Source organism: Botrytis cinerea, chromosome 3, assembly GCF_000143535.2.
Source record: "Botrytis cinerea B05.10 chromosome 3, complete sequence".
Lineage (NCBI taxonomy): Eukaryota > Fungi > Ascomycota > Leotiomycetes > Helotiales > Sclerotiniaceae > Botrytis > Botrytis cinerea.
Genome location: NC_037312.1, coordinates 1,534,417 through 1,559,634, shown reverse-complemented (window position 1 = coordinate 1,559,634; position 25,218 = coordinate 1,534,417). Strand labels below are relative to the sequence as shown.

The following is a 25,218-nucleotide window of genomic DNA, read 5'->3' as shown; positions in this document are numbered from 1 at the left end:
TTGGTTGGGATAGTTCCTAAAACCATTAAAGTTTTCTTACTTGTCAATCAAGCGACAATTGACTGCAGCTTCTATTTTGGCTAGCTACATATTCATCTCCGCGCCCTCTGCATGCTAGAAACTTACTAGGTCAATTCTGGAGTAAAAGATGTGATACGTTGTGCATTTTCATCACTACCATCAAAAGCGCAGATGTTGCAAGACTTAAATGTTTTATGAGGTGAAATTTCACGTATGTACTCTTTCCCAAGATATTTCGGCTTGCTTATGCGGGGTTATTCGAAAACCTTCATGCAAAATTACACGCGATTAAATTTGACAATTAAGTACCATTGGCCAACCGAGCTGAACACGGCTTACTGCTGCACCATGTGGTTAGAAAGACTGTGCATTATCTGACTACACTGCGCTCTTCCCGTATGAACCCAAAGAGAATTCCCTGCATACTTGGTAAACCTACCAAGGCCAGTAACATATTCATGGGGCAATGCATGCTCGAACGGAAGGAAACGATAGTCTAAAATATCGCCACTACAACTGGAGACTGAAGTCAATTGCTCCAATATGCAGTGGTCCTTAAGAGACACTTCCACATGCAATTGACGACTGGGTGAGAAGATGCTAACAGAGGTTAAAGATCCCCCAAAATCTAGGGTTCTTGCATGTGGATTTATCAACTTCTGTAGCCTTTGCATTGCATCCAACCACCACACTCTTAAGAGTATTCATCCACCAGAAAATCGTTCTGTTTTCCCTGTCAACTTCACTGGCATCCCTGAAAGACGTTGTTGGAATTGCTGATATCAGTTTCTTCCTCGCACAGCCAAAGCATGTGTAATGGGTCGGGAAAACCATTCCACCCTCGCAAGACAGAGTTACATTGACTGTGAAAGGTCTTTGAGGAGATAGTTGGCTCTTGGCAGACTCATTATTTCATCTATAAGAAGGATAGAGAAGCTTAGTGAAAGCATGCCCTCATATCTTCTTCATTCGCCAGAAGTCTCTAGCCATAGATCTCCTCATCATTCTTCTAAGGACTTTATTCATACATCTCTCATCCGCAGACTCTTTGGCGAAGTTTGAAACCAACTATCTTCCAACCTCCACACTGATAACTTGCTCGTCAGCCTTTCGCAAAATGTGCCATACTTACATCGAAAAGTGCTGGAAATGCTCTAAGCCCACCGGGACTCAAGTGGTCACGAATTGTGACAAGAAGCCCTTTTGTGTGATGTCAACATCAGAATTGGTGCCATTAGGCTCTTGTCGATTGCACAGAAATACCGATAGCAAGTTAGAGCTCTTTCCTTGAAGGTTATCTGTAAGTGATTCTCACGATGACATTTCATAAAGCTTCAAGGCTCACCATTTTAGGATAGTACTATGATGGGTAGGCTGATCAAGTTTGTAAGTAAATACCGATTTTGTGTTTAGTCGGGAATCTTTATGCTGTATCTGGACGAGTGTGACTATCCACTGCAGCTATCAATTCCACGCACTAGATTTCCTTGTCCACTTCAGCCATTCATGTCACACAAGTGCTTATGACTTTCGATTTGAGATCTAACGGCGCAAATTTCCAGGGCCGCGCAACCTCTCGCTACCTCGGAAGCAATTAATATGTACCACAACATATTTCGGTTCTCACACCGGGTTTGGGATCTCTAGTCTAATTGCTGTCATCATCGGCGTGGCGCACAGTGTGGGGAACTAGAACTCGAAATTGGACCCTGATGTTTTCCTCGTGTAACCTTCCACCAGGTATGCAACTTTCGGCGTCGCTATGTTTTCATTTAAAAAGGAGTCTAGTGTAATGGGTCTTGTGGCTATTATCTATTTCTGTATCTAGCTTTCGACTGCCGGTGGGAGATTTGCAACCATCTTTGAGGACTTTGGTCTTGGGAGATACAAATGACGAAATCTTCATGATGAATTATGAAGTCTAAATCATGCATGAAATGCCAATGCTCCAAATAATTACATTGTTTAGAAGTTGGCCATAATATTGTGTTCGTAACTTCCACACTGGTAAAATGGGAATGTTTTTTTTTTGTTTGAGATTTCGGCGCAGTGGTCGACGTGCATGAACTAGGTTAGAAAGAGGGTAAGCCCCTAGGGAATTCTGGAACACTGTCAAAATCCTTGTGCGTACTATCCCATCCTTGAAGCAGAACCTTCTCCACAATTTTCTTCATCCACATCTAGCAGCATGATTCCAGCGGGGTTTTTTCTTGACAAGTTCCCTCCGACACGAGGAAATGAAAACCTGCGGACCTGTAAGTCCCTGCATTCAACGATAATAAGGTATGGAATGCAGTCACCTATTTCTAAGATTACTGACTTTTAGAATTACTGACCTTGGGGGTAGCATATGCAGAACGCCCCCGCTCTTCCGGAGTTCTATGGAGTGCCAATGTAGTGGAAACGAATAATCCTCGCTCGCTTCAAGCGCCCCGAGCAATTTAATGCTACCTGAAGTTACTTCGGTAGTAGTTGTGTGTAGCACAAGAAGGTTACAATTCACACGTCTACCAATGAAAATACAAAGGAGTGGAAAGATGATGCTGACTTTTTGAAATTTGTAGAACCTGGCCTATATTTCAAACTCTTTAAGTCAAGCAACAAAACGGTCATATTTCGGAAATGTAGCCCATTTTAATGGAAGATAACCTACAGGTTCTTGATTTAGGCTGACATATTATATCTACCGAATATTTTGGACTGGTCAACTTGCATCGCCGACATGTAACTCATAACTCAAAATATACACGTTAGATCTACGGTCTATGTCCCGCCGAAGTCGCGGGCCTACCGACTGCGGCTCCCGAAGATGCATGAATTCGCATCTTGTGATAGCACACTAGATACAATAGGCAACTGTCCCGCCAAGCTCCATCATCATGATCCAATCAAGATCCAAGAGTCGATATTCCCATCGACCTGATTGGATTTGAAACGATCGGAGGGTTTCTTGCTAAATCGGAAGCATTTGATGCAGGATATCAATCTCCAAGCGGGTGGAACGTTGGGAACAGCGCACGCCTCAGTTAATAAATCTTTGCCCTGAAGAGACATCTTTTCTTGGTATCCGGATCCAGAAATAAGCTTGTATCCGATGAGCCATTGGATGTTGTGCGGTGACATCGAAATGCTGTCGATGGACCGTCAAGGCCATCAATAATGCGTTTTTTTGTTGTGAATCTCGATTCCGGCTATTAGGCTACATTATGCAATTGAAGTCTCCGTTATGGAAAGATGAACTCAAGTTCTTACACTTGCCATTACTTTAATAGCAAAATAGTTCGAATTTCAATCGAGGCAACTCCTGTTTAAAAGTGTTGTTGGGGTGACAGATACGAAAGTACGATGGCTGTAGTAGATTGTAGCTCGAGTACAAACCAAGCTTAATTGCTTTCATCACCAGGCGTGTGTTTCTTGCAATTATTATTATACTGCTAGCATCTAAAGTGGGATTGACCGTAACTTTACTTATATTCTTGATATTCCCTAATCTTCAACTTCTTCAGTCATCGAACAGCTTTGATCCATGGAAACTCATCTCAAAATAATATCAAACTGCCCAAAACTTTGAAGAGAACTCTATTCACTCAATTGAGAAAGATGTCTTTGTCTCGATGCTCAAACCTTGCGAGATCGCCTTTGATATACTTCTCCTGCACTTGAATCAATACTTTGGGATGAACAAAAACACATAACTCCTTCCGCGCCCAGCACTCTCATCAAAAGTTCTCATGCAGTGTCGATCTCGATGTGAACTACACGGAAAATCTCGATAAAATTACTCTCGACAATAGCGGCAATTTTTTATTCGATTAAACCACTTCATATACCAGAACCTCATCATTGGCGTAAATCGACCAAACAACACCAAAAAAAAAAGACTTGCATGTTCTAGACTCTGATGCAGTTGTTGGCAATGCAACCTGATAGGTCGCTTGCTTCAATAACCGTATATCTTCAAGGTATTCATCTTCCTATTCACTCTCCTTCCATCTGTTTGATTTAACGCATGCAGAAGTATCTCCAAAGATCACCAATGTAAATATGATAGTTTAGTTTACTGCCATGACAGTATGGAGGAATGGGTTTTATCCGACGATCGACCTTCCAATAACATTTGGGACTATGCCGGAAATCCCGAGAGGTCTAGCTGCATCTTCACAAGAAATTCACATAGTGACATCAATTGAAGATATTCATTAGCTAAACAAGAGTCTGCCGAGTGCACTTGCATCGAACACGGAGTTGTACATCAACAGAGCGGAGACCAGGGATTGCGAAATGGTCTTGTCTTATCTGCATCATTGCAGCTCTCGACTCCCAATTCGTATCCTAAGTTACATCATCGTTCTCTCATTCAATGAAAACTCTGTTCCCTTCAGACTTCCAGCTTCCACTACCCAATCGAGAACACCAAATCTTCTGTCGGTGCTGCGAAATCCACAAAGAGGACTATTATTTTACTACCGTACTACAGTATACAAGCTCCGTGCTGTAATTCGCCATTTATACGGCTAATCTGCATGCGAAAGTAGAATGTGTCATTAACAGGAAGACAGTGATTTCAACATTTGGTCCGCGTGCGGCTGGATTTCGAAGTTGGCACTGTCAGCATGACTACCACAAGTACCAATGACAGTGCAAGCACAACATCTATGGGTTATGTCTTTCAGGTATACTAACTGATCATAGACCTTTGCCCCTCTGTGATAGTGAGTGGAGTTGTACCAGATTCTTGCCACCAGTTATATTTCAGGTCACCATGCATGATCTAGTAAGAACTTGACTGTCATGGCATGGGGGTGAGCTTTGGAAATAGTCTTGGAGGTAATAGATGTTCATATCCGCAAGAGGGCCTGTGAACATAGCTAGACTACTTGACAGAATTTTATCTCTGATCCACTAGCTACTAAATTGGTAAAAGGTGTACGATGGAAGATGAAGAGTTCTTCGAGAAGTGCCGAATTATCCCCTCAAATACTTGAAAAACTCGGGATCTACTAAGAGTATAGGCGTTTCCTTTGATGCCTTGTGCTATCAATATTCATAACATTAATATCTTATCCATGGATTTCATGCCGAAGCAGGCAATAAAACGGTTATCTGTGATACACTTCGCATCAAAGAATTTTATAAATCTCGTCCATATCACAGAATGCTACCAATCCCTTCCCATGATCTCATCACCCTTCTTTGGGACCCATGTTTTGCAAGTGACCGGAGTAAATAATATCACATGTCGAGATACTGATCCCTACAAAGTTGCCGCTGCGATTACTTTCAGCTGCTAGCACAATCTCTATCAAGATGTGATCCCGTTTTTCCATACCCTGGTAAGCCATTCCGTTCTAACAGCCCCTCGAACGCCGAGAATATCGGGCACGGATCCATATTCCTAGCTCGTGTCTTTCATCTCGGAAAACACCAACAAGTTAGTTCATTTAGGCGACCACAATAATCACATCCCCCTATCGCATTCATTGACTTCCCTGTCCAAAAGGTATCAAAAAGATATTTTTCTATCACTGGTGGGTGATGTACACTTTGACCTCCAAGACAGAATATGATGAACAATAGAAATAGAATATTCGCCATCGCAGATTTCCTTTTTCAGTTCTACATCCCGAATCCAGCACGTTCGCCGAATTCGTGATATGTTGAGGGAGGGCGCTTTGTGAAATGGATGGGCTTCGTATTGATTTCCCTAACGGCTATGTTATGTCTCTTTGTGACGTTCACGTATCAATACAAGTATCTTCAAGTGATCAAGAGCATCCCCTCACATAAATATGTAACTATTTTCAAGTTAAGCACCAAAAGAAGCAATGGCATTATGGCAGGCGTTTAGGGGTGCTATCTTGTTAGCGTCACACAAGATAGATAGGGGGAAGAGAGGGGTTTCGCTTAGATGAATGGGGCGCGCGAGGCGTGTGAAGAACACTGTTTGGGGGAAAATCAGGTTGGCTTGTATGAGGAGCATATCCTGATATCTGATGTTTTGGTTGGTTCGTATATTTTTGTTTTGGGAATTGGGATGGGGGGGGGGGGGGGGAATTGATGGGTGGATTTCGAATATGGGATGCTGGGTTGTGGGTAGAGTTGATTGAGTGGGGTTGTGTAAACTACCGGTCCTTGAAAATGTGTGCGGTGGAAGGAATTGTGTGTAACCGGCTTTGTGTAACGTTTATATGTTAACTCTCGATACAATTTAGATATTACTTCAACCTATGCTTTATCAAAGATATGAGTCTCATAAATCCGGACGGGTTTTCGTTGTGGTCCGAAACTTCGAAGAGGATACGTTGCGATAATTCGGTGTGCGCTCGAGTGCTTATCACGCTTTCACTTCTTCATCTAATGTTCTGACTCAAATATAAGGCAGGCCTTTTCCTCGTGGTGTTTCGATCGAGCGAATAGAACAGTTGTAGTATACTAATGAGTCAAGCTTTTACCCCCGGTGAGGGAGTAGATAGCCACTGAGGAAAACACGATGGTGAAATCTACTGACGAAACCCCGTTTGTGATTTATCCCATCCAAACAAAGGGATTAATGACCAAACATGCCCTGCTTTGTCTGTAAGCTCGAGCTTTAGATAGGATGTATATCTAATGAACAAACAATTAGTACTTAGAGTCAAGATATTAGGTCTGATCTGTCCCTTTTATCTACTTGCTAACGATGAATGCTCAGTTTTGCTTGTCAGACACGCGGTCGGCATCAGTATAGGCCTTGGATACAATGCTGTAGTGAACCCCTCTCTAGCACCAAATATCAACGTAGTATCCCCCGCCAATCAGATGAATCAAGCTTCAGAGTGGATGACTGCACAATCCCGAGAACAACAAGCAAAATGTACAGTCATTGGGTCAAAAGGGCGACGAGAGACTGTTGTTTTGGTCGGACAAACAAATCTCAAAAGACAGGTAGGGACCCGACTAATACTACATACAGGCTTCCAATGGCATGCCACCTCCTTTTTCAAGAGAGAAAACTTTCTCACTATTTTTGAGGGCAAAGAAGTAGGACATTTGAACATACAACCAAACCATCGCCCATTCCTTCTCTTTCTCCAAATATGTAGCAGAAGAAGCATCAATATCACATCGAGGATATTTTCTGCAGAAATTTGAAGGTATTCCCACTTTCTCTGTCACCCATGGCCACGCAACGATTCAAGTAACACACTAATAATCGAGACGGAAAGTACGGAGTACATACAGCCCTAGCGTCAATCTCCCCACTCCCCACTGTCTGTCGCGTCTCCAGCGCTGATACTTACCAAAAAAAAGTTTCGTACGCGATCAATTAAATGTTAATTCGATATTAAATTCAATAATACTTATGCTCAACGTCGCATCGATCTGAGTCTGAATATTTTAATCTTCATCTAGCAATATTAATAGTTCATAAATTCATCATGGCGACCATGATGGATGCCTTTGTTCGTCGTTTCCAGCTGTTAACAGAGCAAAGAGAAGCCGGCGATGAGTTAATTAAGGTGCGTTGGTTCGTCGTCGATGCCATGATTTGATTGCTATGCCGAAATCTAATTGTCTATGCTAACTTCAATCGTCATCAGGATCTTTTGATGTACGTCGAGACGGTCGAAAACGGTCTGCGACATGAAAATGAGCGTCTTAAAAAAGAATTGAACGAGGCACATCTGGACCTGGACGATTCGAGAAATTCGAGAAGAGAATTGCAAATACATTGCAATCTGACCCGCCAGCATTTAGAACGAGCTATCAACGAAAATAATATTCTGCAGGTACGATGGAATGGGTTTGATGACAGCCTGCTCCATTTACTGATGCGTTGCGAAAACAGAATCGAAACCCATACATAATAGCGCTGGTTGATGCCGATGGCATGATTGTTCGTTGCACATCCCCATATCTCGTCCGAACCATCGCTGATAAGAGTTACATAGTTCAATCAAGATCTCATAAATCAAGGGCTCGAAGGAGGCAAAAAGGCAGCCAATCTTCTCAGGGCGTCAATACTCGAACAATGTAGTGGACCTCAGACTGAGGAGATTGAAATCATGGCAAAAGTCTGTGGAAATTACACCGGATTATCGAAAGCCTTGATGAGAGATGGGACACTTGAAAGCCTCGAAAAATTTAAAGAATTTACTTTAGGATTCACCCAAGGAAAAGCACATTTCGACTTTATAGATGTTGGCCATGGAAAAGAAAGGGCAGATTCAAAAATTAAAGGTTCGTATAGCCTTACCACGATTTACAGTCAATTCGGGGCGGGGGATCATTGTACTAACTTCTACAAGAATGTATTAGATGGCATTTAAGAAATTGGAATTGCAAACAGCTATTACTTGGTATATCATTTGATAGCGGGTACGCACCATTCCTCGACGAAGTAATTACGCAGGACGATCGAAACAGAATTACAATAATGGAAGGACCTCCAATAGTCCGCGAGCTTTCTGCCGTTGGCCTCCGAACTCTCAAATTTGAACATATATTCCGCTCTCAAAAATTGATAGATCGAACAACAGAATTCAGTCCAGCGTCTGTTCCATCAACCTGGGCAGGTGTCACGTCGATTCCTCCACCCACACCACCTACCACTGTAGCATCTCCCGCTTTAGGCAAAACCACTTCAACGGCAGCCAAGAAACCAGATGTTACAAGTAATGTTTTTGCTCGACTGGGCTGGGTTCCGGGGCCTAGAGGACTGGATCCCCCAATACATGTCAAGAAAGATGTATTGGAAGCGGTTAAACGACGTACAAATACGAATAAATTATGTAACAACCATTATCTACGAGGGCCTTGCTCTAAAGGCGATGAATGTTGCTTTGAGCACGATCATAAAGCTACAGAGGAGGAAATAAAAGCCATTGCTTATTTAACACGTCAAAATCCTTGTGTCAATGGCCAAGATTGCGATAATGAGGAATGCATCTATGGACATCATTGCCCAAGTGTGGTGATTCCGAGCGTTGGGCCTAAGGAACCTACATGTATGGCATTTGCTTGCAAGTTCTACAAGGAAGATCACCCCCCAGGAACTGTTATCAAGCATCCCAAAAAGGAGTACGTTGAACGATATTAAAATTCGTCAATTTCTCTTTCAGTTCAATTCCCTTTATACCATTACATTTGGCTGGTTGTTGCTCAAGGGTACCAAGAGTTTACTGATCTCCGGATGGGTGGATTTCTGATTTGACGATGGATATAATCCTTAAGTTACAAAAAGAAATTTTATTATCATGCCCTGGAAGGGTCAATTTTTAATTGCGGTAGGATAACTCAGCTCGGTATAGTAATGGAGACTAAGACGGTCTTGCTTCAGCATATTCACCACTCTTTAATACAAATTATGCTAGCTTTTTAGGCTATAACTGAAAACATTCTATAATTACTATATGAATATTGCTGTCCTTACTTGAGTATATTTCACTGCCTTAGCAAGCACGCACTGGTGACATCTTTGGGTAAGAGAAAGTTCCTCCTTTTCATCCGAGAAGCCTTATGCATTGTTAGATACCTTGATATCTGTACTACGTCTATTTTCTTTCCAGATCATCTCAACTTATATCTTCAGCTTGCATCCCATTCCGCAAGAACTGTTCTTTTTCTTCTTTCTTCTCTTCTTGATCCTATACATTTACCTATCTTGAACTTAAGCTAGGGTTCTAGCTCACATTATATTTCGATTTACTTCGCTCGTGGGGTTTACCTCTGAATAGCAGGGTCTGCATTACTCGTTTTCATTACATACTGTGGATGTATATTGATTGAAATTTGGGGGCGCATGTGGTGGGTTGAAGTTTTATATTAATAAAATTATGCGTAGTACATGGCATGTAGGATGTATGAATTATAGTCTTGATGCTAGCACTACACTACATGTAACTAATCTTTCTAGATGTGTGGAAAGTGTTGTGAGATTTATGGCAAGTTGTTTTTGTTGTTGTTGTTGTTGATGTTGGGGCGGAGTATCAATAGCGTAGATGGTAGGTAGGTAGGTAGGGCTTGGGAAGCTCAAGTTTGGAGTTTTGGGGGGGGGGGATTCGACAATTTGAAAAATGTATGTATGGGGGAGTAGAGAGAGGGAAAGACGTTTTGTGATATGGCTTTTGTGAGGGTTTTGGAGTTGTGGATTTGTGGGTAGGCGAGGGGGTGGTGGAGGGGTGATGTGGTGAGCTTTTTTTGTCGGTGCGTGGATTTTGGAAGGTGGGTTAAATCATGTGGTGTTGTTGGTGCATTTTATAATGATTTGTAAGTTGTGGAGGGATTGCTGAGATGGAGAGTTCTGATTGCTTTAGATTGAATGGATAGATGTATGTATGTGTGTTTTGATATTTTGTGAAGAGTTAGGGTGATGAATCGGGGGGGCATATTGCAGGAGTTTATGAGTCTCGCTATTTAAGGGGCAAATTTTGGATGGGGTTGTGGGTGTAGGTTGGGTACAACTTTGGTGGAGGGGATGTGAAGGGGTTTCATTTTAAGGATGTTAGGTACGAAGGTAGGTGGGCGAGATGATGATTGGAATGGAATGGATTATTGTGGGTTTTTGTGTTGGGGAGATGTGTTGAAATGCTAAATTACTATAAGGAAGTAGAGGAAGGAGTATATGCTGAGTGGAAATTTCTTCAATGATTGTGCTTGGATGTATGAACACAGAATAAGGAATGAATGATGATGGAAAGGGATATCAGAACGGGGGAATAGAATAGAGAGAACACGGTGAAGGAGTAAAGAAAAGCAATAATTTTAATATAAGAAAGTAGCATCATGCATGGAATTTCGCACATTAGAAGGCTTAGAGAAGAGTAAATGTAAGCGGAGTCGTGAATGTTAGTTTGGTATCGATGGCTCTTGTTGAATCTTCCACATGCCAGTTGGTAGGGTATCCAATTTCATATTTCCAAAACTGCAATCGTGATATTATCTTCGACCTGTAAACTTCTCGTTCTGCTACAAACTCATGGTTCTAACTAGCCTATCTCAGCATCAGCACAACATATCATATAAAAGCCTTCCCATCAGTCAAACCTTCACATATTTTTCCACCCGATAATTTCCTCCAAAGCAGTAGCCCCCCTCCCCAACTTCCTTCTTCCCATCATCTCCCCTTTTCTATAGCCCCCCCCCCCCCCCCCCCCCCCCTCCAGTCACCAAACACTACAGCCCCAATACCTCCACAATCAGCACTACACATTTCCGCCTCTCCATCATCAAATTCTCATCACTCCTACACTCCCACCACTCCTCCCATTCTCACTTCCACTTCCACACCAACCTACAATTTCCTAATCCACCGCCCGCGCGCAAAGCGCTTACCTCTCATGCAACATGCCACGCGGTACGGTTACAGAAACACATATGCAAGTACCAAGTGGCGCGCTTTGTGATCAATACAAGAAGTTGAATCAATGAATGGATATGTACTATTCTGTGTATCCAGGTATGTAAGTAAGTGAACAATCCACACATCCTATCCCATCCTAGCCTATCCTATCCGAGCTGAGCTGAGCTTTGTCTGGAAAAATTGAATAGACCACATTTGCATTTGCATTTGCATTTCTGATAATCCCGGATTGGATATTTAGTAGATGGATTTGGGGAATCTTGATCTTGATCGGGAAGTACTTTGGATATGTAGTGAGTGGGGTTGGTTTTATTTGGGTTTGGAAGTGAGGGTATGGGATATGGGATAGGAGTGGGTTGGCTTGGTCTGGGGGCTTGGTATCTGTATCTGTATCTGTATTTGAAATATGGGTGTGGGTATGGAGATGTGTGGAGATGTATGGTACGGAAAGGGCAAAGAGGAGGTAAAGAATATCTAGATAGTGATGTAATGTAGTATGATAGGAGAAGGATATTGGAGAGAACACGAGGATGTATTTCGAAATTGGGCAAGAGAAGGAAGAGTAGAAGATGAAGAGGAAGCGTGTTGTTCTAGAAAATAGACCATGGGAAATAGGTGTTGAGTAATGAAAGGGGTTTTACTACCTACCTGAAGAGGCTTAACTCAAGAGCGAAGTTGCAATTATAGTCATAGGTATAGGTATAGGTACATATAGATACATGACAGCTACTCTTAATAAAATATTCGAGAAACCCTACCGCAAGACACGATGCGTTTCCTCGTCTACAAACCCCCGTTCATGCAGTACAAGACGGACAGACAGACCAGACAGACCCTTGACCCACTCCATGGCATCGAAGTTGACTCTTCCAAATCCCTACATCTCGTCCTCTTCTCGACCGAGCTCTGCATCATCAGGCGTACAGCCTTATGTCCACAACCCGTTCTGCACGTCGATACAGCGAGCAGACCTCCCCGGTCCCTTGACATCCCGATTCCCGCATCAAAAATGCACTAGTGATTATCGAGGAGGGGAGGAAGCCTTCCAGTGCTAGACCGTCAGTGATCATGTTATGCCATGCTATGAAAACCCTTCAAAATTCAAACATATCGCACATCCACAGCGTGTCTATGGAGGGCACTGTGCATTAGACTACACCCCTTTCGCTTCACAACCACGCGATCCATCTGCGGTGTTACGAAAACGCATATACATTAACTCCGAATACAAGTCCCGTATCTTCCTGTGCCGTGTGTGTGTTTGATGTATGAGGTGTTCGTGCAGACAGAGAGAGCGGAAAACGGAGAAAGGGGGCGGGGTTGTGGGTTCTTGTTGGGTCGCGTAGCGATGCGATGTGACGCCTCCAACTGTTGATATGTGTTTGTGGAGGGGGGATGGGTTGTGTTTGTGTTTGTATGCACTGTAACGGTAGTTTTTGAATATTTGACAGGTTTTTTTGTCAGGGATGAGGAGATGGAGGGAGGGGTGAGGTTTGTTTGGGTGAAGAGGGGGGTTACATTATGCACTTCTAATTTTTCTTTTCTTCTGTTTTTTTGTTTGAAATTCTGGTTAAAGGGGTTTGAGGTCTGATAAATGATGATTAAACTTCATTCTTATGTTGTCTTCATCTTAATAGAGAGCTAATTTGAAAGGAATAATGTTAGTGATGTATCAAGATGGTAGATGAGAAAAATTAAAAAAAAAAAAAAGTTTAAATGCAATATAAACGTCGAAGAAGAATCGTGCATGATCTTCAGAAAAATCAAAAAAAAAAAAAAAAAATCGCTTGAAGTAAACTTCGTTAGCATGGAAGATAAATATTTAGCGTGAGAAATTTTAGTAGATTCATTGAAGTTATAAAACTAATCTGATTCTGACCCATCGGAATCATTTTGATTGAACTCTTGAATCTCATCCTCGGTGGCTACACCCAACCCCGCAGCACTCATGAGTCTGTCCTTCTTCTTGTTTGCTATAATGATAAATGTTATTAGTAACCATCTCTAAAAGATATAGTGGGGGCGCGAAAAACTTACTCCCAGGGTCAACATCAAACTCCTCTTGAACTTCACAGTCTTGCAACTCCGATTTATCTCCAATCACACTGCCCTTCCCTAACACGCAGTCCGTTAATGTGCATGATGATCCGACAGTAACTCCGTCCATCAATACGCAACGAGTTAATCTTGCTCCAGTTTTGATTTGACAATTTGCACCGATGACACATTCCTTGATAATACATTTCTCTTCGACAATTACATTTTCGGCTAAAAGACAATCCGGTCGTACCGTAGTCTTTTGTGCAATTCCTTCTGGCCAAGCTATTTTGCTGTTATGGGCAAAAGGAGAGGCGGCATCACGGCCAACTTGATCGATGGCTTCAATTTTGGCGAGCTGGAGCGATACATTTAAAAGAATAGGGGCAGTATCTACTCGTCGGATGAGTGGTGAAGATTCTTCTGCTGTAGGCTTGGAAGGATGAATGTAGGCTAGAATTGGAGGGATAGCCAAGTTTGATTTATCGCTAGCGGTCGAATTGTCCGATGATTTCTTTGATGAGGGGTCCTCAAGGTTAGACGTCCAAGTTGAGCTCAGATTACCGTAATCGACATCATCACTTGCTGGACCATTGTCAAGCATATTATCGTCGGACTCATCGGGTCGTGTTTTTTCAAAAATATCCCGCAAGCCCAATTTATCACCTAGACCTTGTTGCCATCCTGCTTTAGACCACCATCCAATAACATCTTCACCAATATTATCCATGTGCTCGTTTGCGCTGATCATATCAAGTACCCAGGCTGGGAAAATGTAAATATGCGCATCTCTATGAGAACTGAGCATTCGAATACGGGGATGACTGCGTACCAGGGCATGACGAATTGGTAGCCCTTTTTTGTCTTCAACTATATCCTTTAGTGTATCTGTAGGGACAGAGTAAAGCAAATTTGAGACGTGAGGAATCAAAGATGATTTTGAAGATGGCACAGAGGTGGGAGCGAGGGGCGAGATTGCAATAAAATCAGTTTCTTCGCCCTTGATTGGTGTTTCGCTCTTAGTCTCGTACCACACTCCAAGTCCACCACGTCTTCCGCCTCGTTCACCACCAAGTGCCATTTTTGGACCCTCGTGATCTCCTCCTGTTGCTCCACCCAAACCTCCTTCCTTTACCATCCATGATTCTATCAAAGATTCACCGCCGAGCTCGCAAACCAAATCACAGGGAAGCACTATGAAATCACCCTTGATGATGTTCCGTACTTCAGGTAATCGAAAGATTTGAGCAGTGCCTGTGGTTTGATCTAATTCTTCAGGTGCTAATAAATCAGGTTTGGGCAATGGTAAACTTGTCAAATGTGGATTGGTAGCCAATGCTGTTTTGATAGCTTCCTCTGAAGAAGGTGGTGTAATGAGAGTGATATCTGAATAAGTGTTAGTATCCCGAGAACCTCACATCTCTACATTTACTGTAGCCCTAGGGCCCTTAATCGAATCACTCTATTCAACATCGCATTCAAAGCTATTCATTCACAGGCGTCTTTGAGACTTCAAAGATAAGTACAGAAACATCAATTCACTTACTGGTAACTCCCATTCGGTAACAGAAATCGATAGGGTACCATACCATGGGCCGGTTTGCTATGGGTATTAAAGCCTTTGGGTTCTTATCTGGATTTGAGGTAAAAGTAGGGAAAGACGATCCTGGCCCACAAAGAATTATGGCCTGGAAGCCAGGCGCTGGCATGGCGTGAGGCATTGTCGGTTATTTCGTTTGCGTGAAGAATGATATTCTGGTCAAACTGGGTATGATATAAAAAGCCGATGGGGTGGACGGGAGAGGAACCCTATTCACAAAAACCCAGTGTTTCGTACTAGAATATGGTATCCAACTTATATCGAGCGAGTGAAACGTTGAGGAGTTCTTGGAGAAATATTGCGCCGGATGTGTTCTGAAAGAAAAGTGTGGTGATTCCGCGTTTGCGTTGGTAGCTCTGCACTCTTTGCAATTCATGAAAAATGTCGAAACTAGTGTCACATGAGTCACACGCTCACGTGATTTAATCGTTTAATGCCTGATGGTCCCCATCTTGTTTGAAAGTCAAGACCAGATGTACGTCGAATTAATTCATTCATAGGTCTCCTCCCTTTTTCCAAGAGAAAAAAGATTTCCTACCACCTACCTGGTGTAAAAGTCGATGTTTGCCATGGAAAATTGATAACAGACATCACAACGTATCAATCGGCGTTTCATCAATTACAAGCTCGGAATCTAGATCTTTCATTCTTATATCGACAAGCCAAGTGGTATAAAGTCAAAACAACAGGAAATTTCAGATAAACTCAACATCTCATGTGATTTCAATATCTTAAAGGAGGAAGTACAATGGAAACAATCAAGAGCCGTCAAGTGGATGGTATACCGACTAGTAATACTTGAAGAGCGTGTTTAGTAGCCACGACTTCTATGCATATGATGAGGAATTCGAAGGGCACTCACTGTTCGTGAAAAATTGCAGCTTCTAGTGTGATTGTTTTATTACACGGCGAATATTCCGGTGATCAGTGCCTTGAATATCTACCATCTAGTCATTATATACAAAAGCTTGTGAAGCCAATCTCACCAATCTGACTAACCCTCAAACCTCCAGACCATCTCTCCCTCTCCTCTCCCTTTCCTCCCCAACCCAATCCGGTTTCTCCGCCATCCGCCCTCCGCCCTCCATCCATCACCCATCATCCACCTCTCCCTCCCTCCCCTCCCCACTCCAAAACTCTTCCTCACCCCCCAGCAAAGCCAGGTCCCAGGCAACGAAAAGTCATCAGCATCGCCCAGAAGCAGTGTAATACCAGGGACACCTCCATCACTCGCACGTAACAGGCACGTGTTCGCAACAGACGCAACAAAAAATTCCGTAACCAAAAAAACCCTTTCGACCGAAAGGATCCACATAGTCACACGTGGATAGAACAGATACTACACTTGATCTAAGCAAATTTCAAAGAGATGCTAAATCGATGAGGAGGGAAAATCGTAAAGGGGAGGATGTGGGTGGGTTTATATAGTTTTGGGGGGCGAGCATGTTGGGAGGGAGAATCGGTGCAAATGGTGCAAACATGGCTGTATTGGGGAGGTGAGTCCGCTCTGAGTCAGGTGGATATGGGGCTGTTGCCTAGATACGGTGTGGCGATGTAATATAAAGTACCAACAACAATCAAAGTTGGAATGACCACAATCACGGGATCAAGAAAGAGAATCATGTTCAGAAGACGAGCATCTAGGTAGGTATTCAACAGAATTATGATTTTGTGCATTCAATAAGAAGATATCCATCATACATAAAATTCGCGAGTCAGTTCATGAGAGACATCCTATGTCCTCAACGCTCCCAACCCGGTATCAATCATTCATCCAAAAAACCCGTGCTATAGATCAAAGGTATATAAGAAAAAGAACAAAAAGACGCCCCATATCTGCCTATTCGCTTGCCTGCCTACTCCACTCCAAGAACCTTTCTAGCCCAGAAGTCTCCAATGCGATTTCCCTCTAAGACAACAACGCCTCTTCCAAGACCAACTCTATCTTCTCTCTCCCACCACTGTTCTCTTTTTCTTGAAACTTGACTCTCCGCTTCGGATTCGCTATCTGCGAGTCCACCATGGCCTCCATCGGCGCCTACGATCAGAACTACGTCTTCTCTGAACCAACTTTGCAGATGGTTAATCACCGATCCGTTTTCTCCTGCGAGGGATTCTTGTAGGTATATATATTCAGGTGCGAGATGTCGGAGGAGATGAACGTGGCCAGTTGGAGTGGTGAATGGTAGGACCATCGTCTCTTTTTCCACCAACCCTAATGCTTCGTTGTAAATTGGACCGAATGCAAGTGGAGCCGAAGGCCTTGGGGGAAACATTGGAGTCCTTTTCATCTGTTAGCTGGCGACCTTCGCAATGAAAATGGGTTATGCTTACAACTGTCTATCGCTTTCTTCCCCGGGTGTATGGACATCTCCAGGGCTAATGTTCGAAAACGAGGAACTGAGAGATCCACCCGGTCTTCCACCAGCAGCGTCCAATGGATGCTCGGTTAATCCTGGTGCATATATTAAAACAAATAGTCGTATTTTAGAGAAGTCGGTTTTGCGAGGAAGATGAGAGAGGATTGACTACAGAAACAATTAGTAATTATTGGCGAAACATCATAACCACATTTACAAACCGCATATTCATGATGATAGCCTGCTTCAGAAGCAGTGTCATCATCGTGTGATTCTGCAGATACTACAATAGCGACAGTCTTCCTTTTTCCGTTACTGACTGGTGTTCGAGGTGCTGCGGAAACTCCTGCAGCGCTCTGAGAGCGCGGTTCGATTGACCCTCTGACTGGGGCCGGTGTTGTAGTTGTAGTTGTAGTGATGGGTGGACTTGGGGCGGCATTTCTTCGTATAACTGATTCCTCCTGCCATGTTCTATGATCATCGAAACCATGCTTGTCTTCCTCCCGGATTGAGGAGAGAGCACTTCCCACAACACCACCAACGGCAGCGGCTCCCGCTGCAAGACTTCTACTTGCACTATTGATAAATTGTTGCGGACTGGGCGTTCTCTGCAATGCGCCTGACATTTGAGCTATGTAACCTTGGGATTCTTCCGAGCGTGAAGGGTGTGATGGTTGTTGATCCGTTGTGCCGAATGAAGCTTCTCCCGGTCGCACATCGCCTGCGTACGAGGGAGGACCTGTTCGAAAACTGCCATCTGGATTTCTTTCACCATAGCCCGGTCTTGGAGGTTGAAGAGGCCGGTTCTCGTCGTCGTCGTCGTCATCTTCATCACTTCGTGTGCTCCATATCCATGCTACTACACCTACTGCGGCTGCAGTAACGGTGAAAGCTAGTGGTAACCAGTAGGAGATATTTCCTCGACGCGCCTGTGCGCCTCTGCGATCGTATGGGGATGACATTTAGGAATGAAATCGCATCACATTCTCCATTGATTAAATCCCCAGAAATAGTAATAAATCGTAAAAAATCATTAATTCATAAAAACTTGAAGTGTGCTGCTCATTCAATTGTGGAGATGAAGCATTGATCAACAAATCCCGAGGGGAGATTGGAGAGGCTGGGAGGCTTATGCTGCGTTTGACCTGAGTTTTAGCCCTGTCAGTTTCTACATCCTCGGTGCTGGCTCATTTCTTTGTTTGTTTGTTGTCCATGTGCCTGATCACCTTTTGTGTGTATCACGTGAGAGTGCAAGACAATTTAACAACGTCCTAACAACGTCCAAATATTGTTCAACCTGGAGATGAATTTCGATACTGAAATACCAACACTATGCTAATGGCTCTTATGGCATTGGAATGATTCTCAGGTGCCCCTCTGAAGTATAAAAGACTAGAGACAACAAATTCAATTTGTTGTAATAGCTTAATACAGTACTTGTTGTTCCAGATTCTACGAGATTCTGATCGGATGTTTGAGCATACTTTCGAGATATTCTCATGATTTTGGATTGTAGAAAGCGCTAGGAGAGGTGGGGAGGTGTGAAAGCTCATGGTACCTGGCCTCTGTGGAAGGGAGCATCTCAATGGCCTACCAGAATGGTTCAAGGAACTCTGCGCCGCCCGTATGGATCTAGAGCTCAGTCAGGTCAATTCAATACACTATTTGCCCAGATGCCTCCTCTTGTACAACTCCAACGAAGCCTAAGATATACGGCTCTACTTTCAGAACTGCCACACATTGCGTTTGGAATTTGTTCTGCAACCTGCCTTCGCTTGTTGGCCTACGATTTTCTATGAAATCGAGCCCGAATCAAGCGCTCTATCTAGCATCTTCTAGCCTCAATCTTAATCTCAATCTCAATCTCAATCTCGCAACTCGATTGACCTTCCATACACGCCTCATCGCTCCAAGCTACCTCGCGGTTGTAAAATATAACCACTCGTTGACCAACCCTACCTTGAACATTCAAATCCAGACGGCCACGCCGTGCCACTCAGCTCATACACTGCACTGTAAACTTCCCCGCGTTTTCAAAGTAGCTCGAGTATGTATCAAACACGCCACCACCGTTACTTGTGCTGCCCGAAAGTATGCGACTCCGCTGCTAAGAGAACCGGATTGTACTCTTGTGCTTTACCATCTTGTGGTATGTGCATCTAGCTTCGGATTCGCACACTTTCTGATAGCGCGAGTGCCTGCTAATGTGAGACCCTCTCAATGTCATGACGTTCTGGATCTAGCTCAATATAATTAAGTAGCTTTGAAACAACCTGCCATTGAACCTTGTATTCATCAATACCCGCCTCAATGCTTCTTCCCAGACACACGTGTGTGACCAAGTGGCCAAGACCTATTCCTACACTGAAATATACTTCTGATTGATTGCCCCAAGCCCACTTGTATGTTCAACAACCATTATTTTCAAGCCAATTCCCTTGTGTATAGTTATCGCGGTCGTCCTCCGTATTTTGAGTGCCCGACGCACTGGTGAAGGTTCAGATTGATAGATGGATTACCATTGTCGCAGCCTACATCCTTCCCTCCCTTTGTATGCCAGTATCGAGTAGTTTCGTCATGTATAAAAGTGTTCGTAAACGCATTCGAAATGGTATTCGTAGAAGTATTCGATCTCTCAGCAGCTCTGCGACAAATCTGCGACAAAAATACCGCATGCGCATGCGCCTGCACACCCAAGCCCACCCTTTTCTTCGTAGTCTCCTTCTATATTACAAATCTCCTCAACTAGACATCTTCCCAAACTCCCGCATATATCTCCTTTGTATTTCTTCGTATTTCATCGATATTCTTCGAAACCAGTAATGTAGTGTTTGGGCGAAGCACAAAGTCGCATGCGACAAGCGCTCAAATCCCACAAGACGAAAGCGAGACCACCCCTCCCAAATCCAGGTCCTTCCAGAACCCGATCTCAGAAACGCACCAAACTTTGGCAGATTATTTATAAATACCATGCTAACCCATTTCCTCAAATTTAAGAACAATCCTTCGCGCAGAAGCTCCTGTGCGGTCAACGCAAACCACACGATGCACAATTCGCCAAATCTCGACGAAGATGGGAAGCCCCCCAACCTGCCCCTCGAGATATCTCCCAAACCTGATCTTAGAAGTTGACCAAACTTCCACATAATACTCCTCAAAACCCAATCAACACACTCCCCAACTTTCAAACCCATCCCACGACCCATTCTCCCCCAATCCTTCAATGAACGTTTTTCGCAAAATCTCCACCCAATCACAACGCTCCATTCCCCTCCCCCACGTGATAATTCTGCCCGACAAAGCGTTTTGTTGCACGTCTGTGGGTGCTTCCAAATAAGGGGCTTTTTGACGACACGAGCAAAAATTGGCACATTTCGAAAGCTCTCAATTGCGCGAGTTTGGGAAAACTCTCAGAAGTGAAATCCGCTAAGGATTGGGAGTGGTGTCGACGTTTGCGTTTTTCGCCCTTTTGGGTGGTGATTTGCGAGCGGGATTTTGCGGTCGTCTTCGCGGATTTTTGTCTCGGTGCCTTTTGTCCCGGGAGGAGGTTGCGTAGGCGCGGCGTGAGATGCGCCTGGGTAGAGAGGTGAGAGGGATTCGTTTCACTTGATTCACTCTTCGCTCTTCACTGGCGGAGAGTTGGAATTTGGTTGCACGTCTGATTTTTTAGTTTATGCAGTTTTTGAGCCTAGAGTTTTCATGGGGATCTTTTTTGATACGATTACTTGATGCGCCGACTTTTAACTTCAGATGGTTTATACATGTTCAGATGCGTATGATTTTACATTTGTTTGATTTAGCTACGTCGGCGCTCAACTATGGACTGTGAAGTTTACAAATCAATACTGCCCCGTGTAAGAAATCTTTGATGGCGCATCTACAATTCTACTTGGTGATTTCATTCGTTCTAGCTACGACTATGGGGTTTCAACAACCGCAGCTTTATGTACTGATTTTAAACTCCTTCACATAAGAACTTTTAAGAGCTGGGCTTGCATTGGCGATTGCTCAAGATTCATCTAGTTAAATAAGTACTTTTGAGGAACCTGTAAGTGAAGTACCATTCAGAGCAAGAGAAGTTTTGTTGCATATCTGGAATTCCAGGTGATAGATTTTCTCTGGCCTACGCTAACAAATATAAATTATCTGGTAGCGGCAGATTATAAGTTATTAATGTACTGACTGTGACTGCTTTTTTCGACTGTCAGAGTTTCAGAGATTTGGCTGTATGATGGATGTATAGATCTTATCAAACTTCACTTCCATCTACGTAGTCAAGTCATTGCTATGTGATCAGCCAGTGAATACCACTTAGCGTGAAAAAGGACTTTTGGTCGCGCATCAGGAACCCAGAATAAATACTTCCATTGGCTTGCTTTGTTTACAAAAAGTGAACCGATGACATGGGATGCCCGAAAATTATATCAGATGAGAGCCGCATTGGGGACCATGTCAAATTCCTACGTCATTATTTATCAGGTATGCCGAGGCTCGGCGGGATAATCAATTTTCCAGGTCACGTTTATGACGTGAAATGGCAATTCCGGGGTTCTACCGATCTGTTGCATATCTTAGCGCAAAATTGAGCCTCATACAAAAAATTGTAACTTTTGCAATTATTGGAAATGTAACTTTGTTAAGGCTGGAGGTTATAGAGGAGGTTTGGAATAGTGTAGGAGTAAAGTTTCGGGGGTTTTGACCGCCTGGTTATTGCGTGGCGCATCGGGGCGTTTTGGACGTTTGTGGTTTTCACGCGATTCAAGTCGCAATCCGCCAGTGACGACCGTGAAACGTTGGCAGAGAGGCCTTTTGGGGTCAAGGTGTAGTTGCGGCTAGTTTGGAGTCTTTCCAATGGTGGTGTAACGTCTACGGAGGTTTTCACGGCTGATCTGCACCCTTAATCTTGCGCCCAGGCGCCCTGACTCAGATTTGAACGTGTTGACGGGTCTAACGGTATTCGTACGAGGTGCCACGAGTGTGCTGAAGAGTTTGCCCCATTTGCGGGGGTGGTTGGACCCAAATTGAAGCTTTTGTAAAATTTTGTCTGCCGGCGCGCGCAGTGGTCGATGTGCGTGGTCGATGTGCGTGGACGAAAAAGATGGAAAGGTATCTGCGGCAGCGGATCATATACGTTAGCAGAGTGTTTGCAAGAGACTAAGGGAAGCATAGATTCAGGCCAGTAGCCAAATATGCCCATTTAATAAAGAATGAAGGAATTGTGCGAGTTTTGTTTTTGCGCACCAAGAACCCCTACCAGACTGTCGCATTATAAAGGGCTTTGAATCTTGCGAAAAGTTTAAATCTCTAAAGCCGAGGTTGCTGTGGATACTTTTCTTATACGGGAGCTTAAGTTTCGGAGGGCTAGAAAGAGAAATGGTAAAGTGATGGACCGGGGCGTTCTTGAAAGTTGGCTTGTTGACCTTGATATTTTTGCTGCATGCTTGTTTTCGTCCTAGAAAGTAGGGTTGCATAGGTAAACTTGATCGACGCAGTGAATACTGTAGGAGGTGTATTTCGAATCTGCAAATGTTGTCCTGCGAACAGTTGCAGGCTTCTTTCTACGATTCATTTTATGCACTGTTCGGATGTCCCCTCTTCTGTATCGGAATGTCTGTTTTTTCCGCCCTATCACCTGCTTGTATCTTTCCATTCTATTGTAGTTTGGGAGTTGTCTATGTTGAGGCTTGCCATTGCGAGTTGCATGGAGTTGTCATACGCAATATCCGCTGTCTGCAGCCTCGAGCGCATGCCAGTCTTTCGTCGCATCTGTTCTCAAATAATTGCATTAGCTAGAGTTAAATGATTGGCTGCTATCTCACAACATCATCTTCCTCCCTTTTCGAATTTCTCTCGCCCAAGCACCGCCTTCACTGAATCATTTCATTGCGCATCTGAATCCACCTCCGACCTTTGACAATCCGCAAAGAAAGGACCACGTTAACACAACAGTAGAATTCGCCGCGCCAGGATGTCATAAATACCTCTGTATGTTCCACTAACAAACTGAGGACTCGTGGCTGTTGAGTGTTGGTAGAATGGTTTGTTTACACTCTTCGTTTAATAGTTTTTTGTTTCTAGCTTTATTGTATGGTAAGGAAAGACAGTGAATGAGACACCTTGTAGGTAGGAAAGAGAGGTATGAGTTGATGTGATGGGATGGTATGAGAGATGTCTTATCTTTGGAGTGGCATGGTTAAGCTCAGGTTTTGCGAAGATGAGATGGAAGAAAAGTAGGGATATGGGAACATTGATTCTGTAGAGATTTTAAAACTTGATGGTACGACAGAAGTTCTCGGTTGCCAACATAAACATGATAGCCACAGACTTATGAATAACAGGATGAATTATAATTGACTATGCTCCAGTCGCAAGACGGATATATAATGGCTCCTGCTGGATGACTACCTTTGCTACCAAAAGGCTTCCCTTGCGGATGCGAGCCCAGATTGCTCTTGTGTTGTAAGAGATCAAAAGCTGTTGCGCTTTAACCTCCAAATATTTTGTTAGATGCCATCCCCCATAGCAAGATGAGATATTTCAACCCTTGATCTTCTTCTTCTTGTCCTTCTTCTTTGATTCCGAGGCCGCGCTACTCGATGGTCCATCCATCATTCCAGCCATTCCAGGCATTTGCCCTCCCATTTCAGCCAACATATCCTTGAACAGGTTCTCACTAATACCGCCGCCAGATAATGCTGCACTATAGTATGGCAGTATTTCTCCCATCTTCCATCCTTTTGGCACTGCAGGTCTGGGTAATGGTTTGCTAGGATCAGGTGGTGGTATACCAGCAAGTTGGGGTTGCATGGCTGTTCGTTCTGTGGTTGGGTTTTCTTTCAGATGTTTCGCGATCATTGTGTAGAGGTGGTGCTCTGTAATTCATCAAGTGTTAGTTTGTGCCAATGTAATGTCTCACAAACAACTTCTCAAACAGAACGTACTATTCTTGATGGTTGTGTTTCCCCCTCTAATATTGACCTTAACTCGACCTGGATTTGCCCAATCCTTGGGATGAGTCTTGACTGGCTCAAATAGTGTTTCAATTCGAAGTCTAGAGCATGCAGCAACAATTTCTCGGGCGACGGGATTCTTGACAGCCAATTCCATACCGACTCTTCTACCTTCTGCTCGGCTTCTGGTAGCATCGAAGTATATGGGATAGATGCATTGAAAATCTTTGTATTTGGAGCTGTCTTCTGTCGAGCGAAATTGTGTGCCATCTGCGCCGGTGGTAATTTGAGAGCCAGAAAATGGAATGTTCGCTGGGTTCATTTGAGAAGATTGGGCATTGGGGGGTGGTGCGCGTTTTGTAGCTGGCGGTGCTGCCGGTGTCCTCTTCTTGATAATATCACGGTCTGAGAAATCCGAGGCCACATCTGAGATGTCGCCTTCAGATGGATCACTGGCGCCATATTCATTGTCGCTGTCTTCGACCTCTTCAATTCTTGCGTGCGACATCTTGCTTGTGGTTTGATCGCCAATCCTGACTCAGGAGATGTGTAGGTAGGTAAAAAGGTCGGTGTCCTAGGGATGTGGGGGTGGGGTCTAGAAAGCTTGAACTCAAAACCTTTAGTATTCTGGGTGAAGCGGCGATCATCACGTGAAATACCCTCCGAGCACTTTAGCACTTTAGCAAGCACAGTTTACTCGTTTGAGAGATATGAGAAGTTTTGTCCAAGCCCGACTAATCTTTTCCCTCATCGCGGCAGTAGTTTGAAGTTCGTGGTAATGAATATGATATGAATACGGCTGGTTGTGAGTGAATGGTTTGTCGTTTGGGACTGACCACAATGTGAAGAACAAGTATTGATTAGGATGACAATGGGAGCTTGAGAGGGAGAGACGAGATTCGAGGATCG

General features: G+C 43.7%; 4 protein-coding genes across 4 annotated transcripts; 1 reads left to right on the top strand and 3 right to left on the bottom strand.

Moving 5' to 3' along the window:
- Window positions 1–7,310: 7,310 nt before the first annotated feature.
- Window positions 7,311–9,447, top strand: BCIN_03g04640 (hypothetical protein). The gene is made up of 5 exons (XM_024691961.1): window positions 7,311–7,520; window positions 7,602–7,790; window positions 7,850–7,897; window positions 7,953–8,241; window positions 8,310–9,447. The coding sequence occupies exons 1-5, from the start codon at window positions 7,440–7,442 to the stop codon at window positions 9,098–9,100; spliced, it is 1,398 nt and encodes a 465-aa protein (XP_024547734.1). The 5' UTR covers window positions 7,311–7,439; the 3' UTR covers window positions 9,101–9,447.
- A 3,723-nt stretch (window positions 9,448–13,170) lies between these two features.
- On the bottom strand, window positions 13,171–15,356 carry Bcgcd1. Its single transcript, XM_001560652.2, has 3 exons — window positions 14,946–15,356; window positions 13,400–14,785; window positions 13,171–13,335 (listed from the first exon to the last, which is right to left on the bottom strand). The coding sequence occupies exons 1-3, from the start codon at window positions 15,118–15,120 to the stop codon at window positions 13,226–13,228; spliced, it is 1,671 nt and encodes a 556-aa protein (XP_001560702.1). The 5' UTR covers window positions 15,121–15,356; the 3' UTR covers window positions 13,171–13,225.
- Window positions 15,357–16,644: 1,288 nt separating this feature from the next.
- Window positions 16,645–18,535, bottom strand: BCIN_03g04620 (hypothetical protein). The gene is made up of 3 exons (XM_001560651.2): window positions 17,581–18,535; window positions 17,334–17,527; window positions 16,645–17,282 (listed from the first exon to the last, which is right to left on the bottom strand). Exons 1-3 carry the CDS (start codon window positions 18,319–18,321, stop codon window positions 16,856–16,858), a joined length of 1,362 nt encoding a protein of 453 aa, XP_001560701.1. The 5' UTR covers window positions 18,322–18,535; the 3' UTR covers window positions 16,645–16,855.
- A 5,055-nt stretch (window positions 18,536–23,590) lies between these two features.
- On the bottom strand, window positions 23,591–24,999 carry Bcsec65. The gene is made up of 2 exons (XM_001560648.2): window positions 24,301–24,999; window positions 23,591–24,231 (listed from the first exon to the last, which is right to left on the bottom strand). Exons 1-2 carry the CDS (start codon window positions 24,815–24,817, stop codon window positions 23,897–23,899), a joined length of 852 nt encoding a protein of 283 aa, XP_001560698.1. The 5' UTR covers window positions 24,818–24,999; the 3' UTR covers window positions 23,591–23,896.
- Between the last annotated feature and the right edge of the window lie 219 nt (window positions 25,000–25,218).